Here is a 13127-nt window from a genome sequence, read left to right as displayed (position 1 = left end):
GAGGCAGGTGGATCTCTGTGAGTGCAGTGAGATCCTGCCTCCAAACAAACACTTTGGAAAAGGTTGTCCTTTTTCTCTTATATCTCAACAGAACTAAGGAAACACACACACACACACATACACAAACACAAAAGGTTGTCCTTTTTCTCTTATATCTCAACAGAACTAAGGAAACACACACACACACATACACACACACAAAAGGTTGTCCTTTTTCTCTTATATCTCAACAGAACTAAGGAAACACACACACACACACACACACACACACACACACACGTTGGTATGGAGGCTCAAAGTTGACCTGGATGTTTTCCTCCATTGCTTTTTGTTTTGTCTTCTGGGTCGGAGTCTCTCACTGAAGCTCACTGATTGGCTAGACCCTGTTTGAAGCAGGGTTTATTGTTTCAGCTGCTCTGAAATTTTCCTGCCTTAGGAATGCTGGGATCACAGATATGAGCATGGTGTCTGGCTTGATAGAGGTTCTGGGAGTTGAATTTAGAATCATCAGGCATGTGAAGCAAGCACTTTTACATATTGAGCCATCTTGCTGACTCTAAATCCAGTTTTTTTTTTTTTTAAGAAGATTTATTTATTTTATGTATATGAGTATACTGTAGTTGTGCAGATGGTTGTGAGCCATCATGTAGTTGCTGGGAATTGAACTCAGGACCTCTGCTCACTCTGGCCCAAAGATTTATTTATTATTATATGTAAGAACACTTGTAGCTGTCTTCAGACACACCAGAAGAGGGCATCAGATCTCATTATGGGTGCTTGTGAGCGACCATGTGGTTGCTGGGATTTGAACTCAGGACCTTTGGAAGAGCAGTCAGTGCTTTTAACTGCTGAGCCATCTCTCCAGTCCCCAGTTTTCCTTCCTTCCTTGCTTCCTTCCTTCCCTCCTTCCTTCCTTTCTTCTGTTTTTTGTTTTTTCAAGACAAGGTTTCTCTGTGTAGCCCTGGCTGTCCTGGAACTCACTCTGTAGACTAGGCTGGCCTCGAACTCAGAAATCTGCCTGCCTCTGCCTCCCAAGTGCTGGGATTAAAGATGTGGGCCACCACTGCCCGGCCAGTTTTTCTTAAAATGATTCAAGAGTGTGTGTGTTTCATGTCTCTATATATGTGCATATGTGTGCCTGGTGTCCTCAAAGGTCAGAAGAGGGCTTTGGACCCTTTGGGACTTGAGTTACAGATGGGTGAGCTACTAGATGGGTGCTGAGAATTGAGCCTGGGTCCTCTGCAAGAGCAACAAATGATCTCACCCACTGAGCAGACTCTCCAGCCTGGGATTCAATTTAAGATGAGGTTGTCTCTTACCGAATGAGTTCTGATCCATAGTCATTGTTCTGACATAAAGCACTTCCTAACATTTTCCCAGCGTTCCCCTTCCTTGTCTTCTGTCCCTTAAGCAGCTGCAGTCCCTCCTTTTGTGGATGACTGATATTTTAAGGGCTGTGGGCTCTATAGTGACACCTGCTCTTTCACTCCTGAGAGGGACAGGCTGTCCCCTTATCTGTCATTCCAGTGAAAGGTGGGCCACCGCCTGCTGTCGCAGATCTTCCCTCACAGCCTCAGGCTGAGTTTCCTCTCAGTTTATTTCTCTTCCTGTTACTTTTGTTTTTCCTCTTAGGTTTTACTTTTGTTCTTTTTATAGTTTCTGGAGGTAAAACTTTGGGTTCATTTTAGGCCTCCCTTTTATATGATAATTTGTCTTCCTTAACCCTTTGAGATGGAGTCTCACTGCATGTGTCCCAGCCTGTCCTAGCCTCTTGTCATTGTGAATACTTCTGTGTATATATATATATATATATATATATATATATATATATATATACACACATGTATATATACATGTATGAGTGTATATATGTGTGCATATACATAGAGAGGGCAGAGATCAAATTTGTGTTGTTCCTTTGGAACTATCAACTTGTTTTTTGTTTGTTTTTGAGTCAGGGTCTCTCACCGGGCCTTGGGGCTCAATTAGTAGGGCTGTCTGGCCATTTAGCCCCATGGATCTCCTGTTTCCACCTCCCTCATTACAAATACAAGATTACAAATACAAGCCGTCATATCCCCATGGGCTCTGGGGACACAGTCATGTTCTCATGTTTGCATAGCAAGCACTTTACAGACTAAACTACCTCCCCAGCTCCAGTTCAGAGTAAGTTTTTAGTTCACTGAGGAATGTCTTTTTGACCCACAAGTTATTTTTATTAGCATGCTTAATTTCTGTGAATATTTGTAGGCTTCTGAAGTACAGGTTTATAAAATTTGAATTTAATTCCACCCCGGTGAATGTTATGTGGATAATCTCAGATACAGTAAGAATTGTTAAGTCGGGCGTGGTGGCGCACGCCTTTAATCCCAGCACTCGGGAGGCAGAGGCAGGCGGATTTCTGAGTTCGAGGCCAGCTTGGTCTACAAAGTGAGTTCCAGGACAGCCAGAGCTACACAGAGAAACCCTGTCTCAAAAAACCACAAAACAAAAACAAAAACAAAAACAAAAACAAACAAAAAAAACAGTAAGAATTGTTGTGTGGCACACAGTCTTCAGATAAAAACACGACATGCTCTAGTTGAAGACTATGTCATCTGCAGCTAGAGAACTGTGTCCAAGAGTTGCAGCCTGGGTCACCGCTGTAGAGTTCTATTTGGTTCATTTATAAATTCCCTACTTTGGTTGTTTTAGTCATTAGTCATCAATCTCCAGCTCTGTAGTGCCCCTCAGCACTGTTGATACACGGCCGTGATTGTGTCTCCCTGATGAACCATCATTTCCGGCAGTATCACCCTGTGGTCTATTTAGCTGGTACACTGCTGTTCACATGGTCTGTCTTCTCACATCCAATTGCTTTCATCCTGTTTTAAATGCACACTTCTTGTAGGTACTGTATAGTTGTGTTTAATGTTTAAATTGATCTGCGGAGTTGGGTTCTCTTAAGAATCTTTCTTCTGGGATCTTCTTTTCTGAGTAGTAGCTAATGCTTGCCTTGCTCTCTATCTGTGTTTATTCACATAGGTAAGAGGCTTACCCCCGGAAGCTCTAGCTCCCTGCGCAACAGTGTCTGCCCCAACCATGGGAATGTGGCCATCTCCTCCCTTTTAGTTCAGCATCTCTGGGTGGGCTGCCTTGTCCATGAGCTCCACTTCCCCTTGGTTTTGGAGTGTGTGGTGGTATTCACCTACCTACCCAACGTTCTATCTTCCTCCTCCACTCTAGCCCGTACAGAACGTTTGACTGGAGTTTAAACATGGGGTTGTGCCTGGTGGGAGCTATTACACTGTCACTACTCTGGTCACCCGATCCTGGCATCAGGATTCACAGACATTCCCACAGCACAGAACAGGAACAGGAACTGGGTTGTTTGTTGTCATTTTAAAAATCTTTGTAGGTCATGTGATTTCCCTCTCTCTTTACGCTTTAAACTGTTCTTAGCAAAACTGGCTAGTTTTGGCTTGCAGGCAGCTTACCAACCTCATCACGTATTGAATCAGGAAGTCATTTTAGAGCACAGGTGAATGACAGGGAGCTTAATAGTGATGAAATCTATGAAACCTAGAAACTGATCACCAGGAATGGTAAACTGAGCTGCGATTCCTTAATCTTTAAAAAGTTGGCTATGTTTACATATGTTAGGAAGACACATGCCACAATGCACAAATGGAGATCAGAGGGCAGCGTTCAGGAACTGGCTTCCTTCTTCCTCCGTGTGCTTCTCAGGGACTGAATGCAGTTGTTAAGGTTAGTCTTTAGCGTGGGCTTAGAATTCTTTCTTTTTTTTTTTTTTTTTAAAGATTTATTTATTATATGTAAGTACACTGTAGCTGTCTTCTTTTTTTTTTTTTTTTCCTCTCTTAGACCCTGCTCACTCACTGTAGCTGTCTTCAGACATCCCAGAAGAGGGCATCAAATCTCATTACAGATGGTTGTGAGTCACCATGTGGTTGCTGGGATTTGAACTCACGACCTTCAGAAGAGCAGTCGGAGCTCTTAACCGCTGAGCCATCTCTCCAGCCTGGGGTTAGAATTCTTAAACATTTCTGAAAGTATCTTTATTTTCACACCCCATGAGGTCTGCGGAATGAGCTCCTCAGGGGAACCCTTGGCTCCACTGAGATAAAAGTTACAGAGAAAGTGCAGGGCACAAAATACAGGAGCAAGTGCTTAATCTGTGCTTCCCGGGGACTAGAAGGACAGGATTATAGGTTGGGAAGGTCTCTGTGTATAAAATGAAAGGTCGTCATTTTTAAAATATAAAAGCACCGCAGTTAATCAGGAAATGTATTTTAAAATTTTGAGATATGGTCATATCTTAAACAGATGAGGATGGAAACCTCTAGTTCTCCCAGGCTAGCCTTGAACTTAAGAGAAATACTTTTGCCTCAGCCTCCTAAGTGTTAGAATTGCAGCTGTGAGCTACCCCTGACTAGCAAGCATTTTAGATGGTAATATGTACACTGTAAAGATTATTAAGTTGGACCCAAGCGCTTGCCCCAGCCATGCTGGCCCAGCAGCCCAAAGAAAGACCCAAGCATCCATCCCGGCCACACTTGGCTGGGGAGGCCGAAAGAAAGACACCCAAGTACACACCAAGGGAGCCAGGATGAAGCATACATGTGTGATGGAGAGATGGGAAAGATGAAGTACTCAGTGGAGAGATGGAAGAGGAAGGAAGGCTGTAGAGAAAGGTAGAACTGGTGATCTGATCATGGTGAGGAGCAGGCGGACTGAAGAAGGCATGCATGGTAAGGTCCTGGCTCAGGCTGCTGCCAAGGGCCATCCTGGGTCTGTGGCCCAAGTTACTACCAAGGGACAACTGGATGTCTGAGGGCCACACTGCTGGAGGGAGTGGGGAACCCATGTGGAGCGAGTGGCCTGTGCTGCCACCACCTGAGGCCATGGGGACATTCCAGCCCATGATGCCGGGTGGGTGGGGTGGATCTTTGGTCCTGTCATAGTCAGGGTCTGTTTTGATGTCCCAGGCCCATGTTACCACCAAAGGCCATGCAGATGACCCTGGTCTGGACTGTTGCCCGAGGCACTGTGCTGACCTGGCCACCACACCCAGGAGAATTGGCTCTACCCCTCACCCGGGCAGCACAATTCCCTTTGATGGTGGGGGTAGGGTAGGGTGAGAAGCTCAGGTATGAGTACGGGAGAGCTGGCCTGGCCACCCACCTCATTGCCATGGGGTGGGGGTTGGGGTTGGGGTGGGGGAGATGTGTGCTCCCACCCCTCACTGGCTGCAGCACTTGGGAGAGGCCCTGCACCTCGCCTGGGCAGCACAGTAGAGCTGACCCTAGTGATGAAGGTGCTGGTGAGCCAGTCGCCAGGGCATGAGAGCAGGAGAGCTGACCCTCCCTCTTGGCACCTGCAGCACTGAGTGTGCTAGCTGGGGCGAAGCTGGAGAGTTCACCCTGGTGGTACAGGGGCAGGAGAGCAGCCAGGCTGACCAACTCAGGGCTCCGAGTTGGCCCACCACAATATCTAGGTGGAGCTTGTGAAGGGGCCAGTCCTGTAGGCCCAATGCTACAGTATCTCCATGACACAGGGCAACAATGGGACATATCAGAGTCCGGGTGAGGACCCAGCATTAATGGTGTAGCAGGACCCAGAGGCCTTGAAACAGACTCATGGCAGTGAACATTTGCACATGAAGAAGTGCGGACAAAAGGGCATGCTGTGACACACTAAAGCTTCCATGATGGGTTTTTTTTTTTTTAATCTATCTTATATTCTTTTGTGGGGTAGGTTGCAAGGGCTCATGGTGACTATGCAGGGACAGGGAGATGAGTGGGATTGGGATGCATGATGTGAAATTCAAAGAATTAAAAATTAGAAAAATAGATTAGGTTGCTATTTACCTGTGATTGACACAGAGTCTGGGGTTACTAGAGTGTAAAGGGGTGAAGTCCTGTGAACACAGTAACTTGAGTCCCTCCATCTCACCCCTGCCTCTAGGACCCGTGTGAGAGAGACAAGCAGAGTTACTGCTGCTCAATGACAAGACCTGGGTAAAGACACCGCTCAGACGCTCACGGTACTAAGGTGCAGATGCTGAAACACATGTAGAGCCGTTGCACAGGGCACAGGCCACCTTCGGCTCAGTTCTGTAAGGCCCATCCAGACTCAGCTGTGGCTTTGTCCAGAGCCAGAGTCGGTTGCTTTCACCCTTGGCTAAGGTTCAAAATAACACATCGACGTAGTACCCCACTGGGGAGAGCCTGAAAACAGGTACCACCTACCTTCCGTTAGGTGGCTGAAAGCACAAGCCAGCAGCCTGTCCTGCTGCCGGGTGTCTGAGAGGGAGAGTCATCCGTTTAATTACCAGGTAGCTTCGCTCTTCAGTGCACCATCACAGTGTGGGATCCTGTCGGTCGTTCACTGTTATCTGGAAAAGTCAACTCCTGCCTTTTCAGGATAACCGTGAGGCTATGGGCTGGAAGCTGTGGGGATGAGGGGGTTATGTGCCCTTGCCTGAGAGGAATGGACCGGGAGTCCCGTCTCCTTGGCCTGAGCCTCACACAGGATGCAGAGAGGGCAAGAGCCACAAACTGGCTATTTTTGGGACATTCACTCAAACTCTTGTATTTCAGGCTCCACATACAGCTGTGAGGAAAAAACGACCCCAGTGTGGGAACTCTAGCTAAGCTCCAAAACCGCCAGGGAAGAAATGTCGGCTCTTTTGAAGATGCTAGGGGTGGGGTCACTTGTTATAGCAGTAGATACATGCTTTAACCCTTTGGGGAAAGACTTGTTAAAGGACAGGCATGGTGGTGATGTCAGCATGATGTACGTATGTCAGGACCTTCCCTCAAAACAGGCAAACAACGAGTCACAGAAGGCTATGCAAGAGTAACAGCAGCCTTTACTCCAACAAGTCCACGAACAACCTGTCACCCAGGTTGTGCTCCTTGCCCTCCTGATCCTGTGTCCAGTGTGACAAGGCACAGAGAAGACTAGAAGAGCAGACAGCACTCACTGGTTCACACTGGAAGGGCCTGGATCACAGGTGGGCAGTGACTCTGTCTGATTCTCTATGAGCTGCACCTGCTTAATAGGAAACCTGGAGTACCAGGCTGGCTCCACGCAGTAGGTGTTGGGAAACCCTGCTATTAACATCTATCATGTTGAGACAGCTCCCTGAGCTCCAAGCAAAACAGAGGGACTCCCTTTTTCAGTGGGGCTTCCTCTTCTCTGCCTGACCTTAGCTGGGGAGCCTGACCCCTTCACCCCCTACCCGAGGAATGTCACCCAGTTCTTGGTGAATTCACAGGTTCAACTCCCTTTCTTCCAATAAGAACCCGCCCAGTGAGCACCTGGAATGCCTCTCCTTGTGAATGAGGCGCTCCTGGTGCCTTTAAGCTGCAGCCAATGTACCCGAGCCCTAAGGAAAACCCCGTCCCACTCTCCAAGGTGTAGCTAGCCCTTGTCTACCCCGAGTAAAACATGCACACGCTGTTCCACCGAACACTGTCTGAAAGGGCTGTAAAGGACATCCTTGGAGCACCACCTCCAGGATCCTGCTGCCTGGGGTACAGCAGTGCCTGGGCACCCTGAGGGAGGAAGCAGAATTCAGAACCACAAGTGGGCGCCCTCTAAGACTACAAAAAATAGAATTGACAAAAGGGGGCTTCCCAGTCTCCCTTTAGTCACCTCAACCTCTAGGCTCGAGTGGGGGTTCTTTTTGTACAAAGTACCTTTCCATAGAATTAAAATGTAGCTGACTTTACTGTTTCTGCTGCTTTTTGAGACAGGGTTTCTCTGTGTAGCCCTGTCTGTCCTGGAACTCACTCTGTAGACCAGGCTGGCCTCGAACTCTGAGATTTGCCTGCCTCTGCCTCCAAGTGCTAGGATTAAAGGCATGAACTGCCTGCCAGGTTGTTTCTGCTTCTTGAGACAGGGTCTTATGAGCCCAGGGGGGCCATGAGCTTGCTGTGTGTCAGAGGATGAACCTCCAGCACTGGGTGCATCTGCATTTCTGCAGACAGGGCTGGCTAATGATTAGGGCAGCGGTGTGGCAGATGTGCTGTGGTGTTTTCACGGCTGAGTGTAGCTGCAGACTTTTCCCCCAGATACTAAATCATTATTTAGACTGTAGTTCAATAGAACTGGGCACTTTTATAAAAATAATGTTTATTCTTAGCAAAATGGGCCACAGAACAGAGGGAGATAGGTTCGCTTTCTAATTTGGGGGCTGACCTTTATTAGGTGTAGCACTGTAGGAGGGTAAGTCTGAGAGTTACCTCCTGTGAGTCCCGAAAACACAGGCCAGGCATTTTTTTTTTCACTTCCCTTAGGAAAGGACGTCTGTCATGCTGTCATCCATAGCTGCTCAGGAGCCCAGAACTGAAAAGAACAGGCCTCTAAAAGTTCTTGGGGTCAGCAGTACGAGGAAGTCACACTGGCAGATCCTAGCTGGAGACACCTCTCCTCTCAGGAAGTCAGAGGACACCAATAGACTGTCTCTGGGTGAAGGGCCTAGGATGTCACGGATGCCACTCAGAACTTCTGCAGGAACCTGAGGACAAGGTCCCGCAGTCGGACCCTCAGTGTCTCGTCATTGTCACAGATGATATGAGTGGAGTCTTCTTCAATCTGGATGAGTGTCTCGGCTTCCTGCAGCAGGACAATATGTCCCTTGGCTGTGTCTTCCACCTTAATGTCACTGAAACCATGCTGTTCCAAGAGAAAAGAGGAGGGCGGTGCCTCTGAGAGCAAGGCCCGACTGAGCACCCACTCTGGCGTTTACACTCACCCAGCTCTGACATCGGGACCAGAGTCCAACCAAGAGGTTTTATTTATGAAAGGCCCCACGCACAAAACTCTCAGGAAAACAGCAGATTCCTCCACCCTTTCTGAGGCCCTGAGTCCATCCAGCCTCTCAGGTTCTCAGGGAAGAGCTCGGTTGCTGGTCCTGGCACCTGCCTACTTTTGGTCTCTGCAGTTCTGAGTCCCAGGAAAAGCACTGCTCCTCACGGCGAGGTACCACTCACTGGGGGCTGGCAGCATCTCCCAGCTGCCTTTACTGATAAACGAGGACTACAGCTAAGTTAGAGTCGCCTGGATGAGACACACAGCAAGTAGAGAGCCTGAGGCAGGGACTGCCTGCCCTATGCTGCAGGACACCCACACAGCCTTGCGAAGGAGGTGAGACAGGGAGGAACAGGCAGGAGAAAAAGGTAAGATCACGGTGGAAAAGCAAGTTATTGTGAGAAATAATAATTTTCAAAAGTGAAACTTAGCCGGGCGTGGTGGCGCACGCCTTTAATCCCAGCACTCAGAAGGCAGAGGCAGGTGGATTTTTGAGTTTGAGGCTAGCCTGGTCTACAGAGTGAGTTCCAGGACAGCCAGGGCTATACAGAGAAACCCTGTCTTGAAAAACCTAAAACCAAAAAAAAAAAAAAAAAAAAAAAAAAAAAAAGTGAAACTTGAAACCCCTGGCTCCTATTGGCAGCCCGTAAAGGGAGACAGGGTCCTTTATTCATCTACAGGGCCGTGGGATGAGCTCGGGGAAATCAAAAAATAAAGAAAACCGAGCCTGGAATGGGAAGCCTTGTTTCTGAAACTTGAAAGAACTCAGCAGCTGAGAGACAGTGTGGTTATCACGGCTTAGCTGGAGAATGTCCAACCCTGCCATCACGTACTGGAGTTTTCTCAAAGCATACCCCATGCCATCTTTGGGGCCAGAATCGAAACAAGAGGTTTTATTTATGAAAGGCCCCACACACAAAAAACTTCACCCCATACCCCTCTTCCTAGTAAGGGTGATAATGTGGAGACATTAACTGTCACAATCCCGTGACAAAGACAAAACTATAAAGATCTTTAAGGCAGTGCTCTCTGCAGCCTCCTGCACCGATGCAGTCAGGAAGTCTCCCTTAGTCTCCTTCTTGCCTGTCTCTTCGACCCACTTCTGATGGAATCACTGACCTTCCAGTCTCATATGCTAGCCCTCCCAGACAGTGGTGCTCTTCCCATGGGCAGCCTGGCTCCAGGGAGGACAGGCAGCCTGTGCAGTGCTACCCCTGCTGTTCCAGAGCTGGAGACTGAAGGACAGGGCTGGTGGTAAGCAGAGACTGGGGACAGCCCAGGAAGGAAGATGTTCTTTGGCTTAGTTCATTTTGAGCCTCTTCTCCTTCTGTGACATCCTAGCACCCCCTTTGGGGCAGAGCAGGCCACCAGCTCACCTTCTCCAGGGTCTGCACAAACTGCTCTACGGGGATGGAGCCACTCAGCAGAGGCTTCAGCACTTTGCAGTCGGGAACGTCCTCGTTCACCCGCTTCCTCTTCTTACTGCTGGTGGGCTGGGTGGGCTTGGGAGGGGGCTAGGGCAGAAGGAAAGTGTGGCTCTTGGTGAGCGCCTCTTCACTGACTCCGTGGCCGTGACCTGCTGGCCTGACATGAAAAGCAGGCTCAGCAGCTGGGTTCCTTCCACCTGAGTTCATGCAACCATATGCCTGGGATCACAGCTACCTTTCAGCAAGAAACAGTGTGCATTTCCAGGATTCATTTGCTGATGAAATCCCTTCTAATAGTCACTGGCAGCCACAGCCATACGTGCTGACTAAAACCAGACTGCAGTGTCTGGCAGTAAACCATGGCCTTGCCACCAGGCAGTGGCAGAAAAGCATTAGGAGGTCAGAGAACTTGTAGACCTCAGGGCTCTGTGAGGATCATCCTGGACAATGTACGGCAGCAAGCACACAGTGCCTAGTGCTCTAAGTGCTAGCTAGCTACAGGGGCACACCAGCAACATGGCACAGCTGTGGAGGGTGCTCCTGAGGTGAGTGTTGCCCCGTGTGCCTGCTTTCCTGGCTCTGCGCTTTGCTTGTATTCCATCATGAGAGATGGCTGCTATCTGCAGCTTGCAGCCTTGCCCGGTGCTGCTCATGTTTGGGGGCTGGCAAGGCACGTGCCCATGACAAGTTGGGGTAATGCTGCTACTTTAAGAGCTAGGGAACAGGAAACGACTCGGGAGAGCTTACGAGGTTTCTTGGAGGCATGTGGCCAGAGGAAGAAGTGGCTAAGAATTTGTACGAAGTGCTTTCTATGTTTCGAGTACACACACGTCTCCACCAGCCTAAGCTTCGGTGTCTGATTGGGATGAACTGGGAGCTGGCTGCGTGGGCAGAGCTTTCCTAAGGGAAGAGGTACACCCTGCCCCCCACACGCCCTGGGTACCTGAAGCACATGTTTGTTATCCTTCGTATGCAACACAGCCGAGACAGTCGCCAAGGAGATGCCAGGCTTGATTTCCATGGGCACCAGGGAGTCTGCCAGCTGAAAGTAAAATGCCGGGTTTCACATAGGCTCCCTCTCAGGGGAGGGAAGAACCCCAGGGTGGAGAGTGGCCCGGGGTTTAGTGGAACACGGCACTGAGCTCTTAGCATTCTCTGCCCTGGTGGCAAAAGCCTCCAAGGACAGCCATCATACTGTTCTTGGGCTTTACTTACACTGTTGTAGTCTAAAACGCCCAGATAACTCAGTGTATCAATCAGGTATACACTCTGCAAGTCTCCTGCCCACCACAGTGATGCATGGAGAAAAGAGAAGAAAAGAGACGGTAGACCACTGGCTAGGACAGTGGAGGAGGCGGCAGACCATTGACTATGACAGTGGAGGAGGCGGCAAACCATTGGCTAGGACAGTGAAGGAGGCAGTAGGTCACTGGCTAGGACAGTGGAGGAGGCAGTAGACCACTGGTTAGGACAGTGGAGGAGGCGGCAGATCATTGGCTAGGACAGTGGAGGAGGCAGTAGGCCACTGGCTAGGACAGTGGAGGAGGCAGTAGGCCACTGGCTAGGACAGTGGAAGAGGCAGTAGAACACTGGTTAGTATAGTGAAGGAGGCAGTAGGTCACTGGCTAGGACAGTGCCGCATCATCCAAGTGCTTTGCTGGTGGCTCCTGGGTACTGCAGCAGGGATCATGAGGGCAGCTATAAGTCAATGTGTGCTGGACATCGCCACTATGAAAATGGCAACATCTGCTGGGTGCATGCACCTGAATGCTCCCACTTCCGGGAAACACTCATGGGCTCCAGTCTCTGAGGTCCTCTCAGCACACACGCCAGGTGCAGATCCCTTCACTCTGTCTTGCGCTAACCCTGTAGCTTCTCTCGGTGACCACTGCAAATGGACCACATGTTTGGTGTTTTTGGTTTTTTTGATCCCTAGCAATCTGGTGTCTGTCAATGGCAGGACAAGTGTCCCCTACTGTGACCTGAGCAGCCACCATGCACACACTGCAGTGAGGTCGGAGCTCTGGGGTCCTGGTGCTCAGGCCTGCCTATGTGCCGTCCTCAGATGTACAGCTTTCCCCCAAGCCAGGCTGCCTTCATTGAAAAACAAACCTAGCCGGGTGTGGTGGCGCACGCCTTTAATCCCAGCACTCGGGAGGCAGAGGCAGGCGGATTTCTGAGTTCGAGGCCAGCCTGGTCTACAAAGTGAGTGCCAGGACAGCCAGGGCTACACAGAGAAACCCTGTCTCGAAAAACCAAAAAAAAAAAAAAAGAAAAACAAACCTATGTGCAAGATGCCATTCTACAAGCACTGCTAGTCAATGCCAGTTGGGTAGGAGAAGCAGCTTATAGCCTTTACACATCAACAAACAAGATGTGAGGGCTGCTCCCTGAAGTTCAAGCATGGAGGAGGGCGAGGAGTTCCACACTGCAGCAGTTCCCCAACACCTGACTGTGCCAGGTCACATCCTTCACCTCGGCCCTGTTCACAGTCTGCCCTGTAAGTGACTGTTCTCTGCACAGTTCAGGATGGCATCCTGGGGACCAACTTGGTGAGATTCCCTGGGCAGCGACACCTCTGGTTCCATGGGAGCCAGTTCAGAGCCCCACACCATGCAGCTTAGGTCAACACTCCCCCACACCTCATTAAGTAGAGCAGGGAGGTCCATCTTCTATGAGAACAGGCCTAAGGACTAACAGCTCTGTTTGTAAATCCTCCATCAGGAAGTCTAGATTAAAGAGGCTGCAGTCTGGGGAGAGGGACTTCCTCTAACTGCAGTCGATTTTAACCCTTTCATCTTCCACATGTACTTTCCAGGACACTGATTCTGTTCTACACTGTCTTCCATGACAGCCTTGGCCCCCACATGCAGCAGAAAG

The 13127-nt window shown here is 49.3% G+C and overlaps 1 protein-coding gene across 1 annotated transcript in view; it reads right to left on the bottom strand.

The window, feature by feature from the left end:
* Nucleotides 1-8125: 8125 nt before the first annotated feature.
* The window catches only part of Ints9 (integrator complex subunit 9), a 92597-nt gene continuing 87595 nt past the window's right edge, over nt 8126-13127 (bottom strand). Inside the window, exons 15-17 of the mRNA XM_021181570.3 lie at nt 11191-11289; nt 10197-10334; nt 8126-8685 (exon numbers count right to left, since the gene is read on the bottom strand). Of these exons, the coding sequence (XP_021037229.1) occupies nt 8509-8685; nt 10197-10334; nt 11191-11289 (414 nt within the window). The 3' untranslated portion in view covers nt 8126-8508. The remainder of the gene's footprint in view (nt 8686-10196; nt 10335-11190; nt 11290-13127) is intronic.

Source organism: Mus caroli, unplaced genomic scaffold (genome assembly GCF_978045245.1).
Source record: "Mus caroli unplaced genomic scaffold, Mus_caroli_1 scaffold_12, whole genome shotgun sequence".
Taxonomy (NCBI): Eukaryota; Metazoa; Chordata; class Mammalia; order Rodentia; family Muridae; genus Mus; species Mus caroli.
The sequence above is the reverse complement of the archived record's forward strand: the minus strand, read 5'-3'. Positions and strand labels throughout refer to the sequence as shown.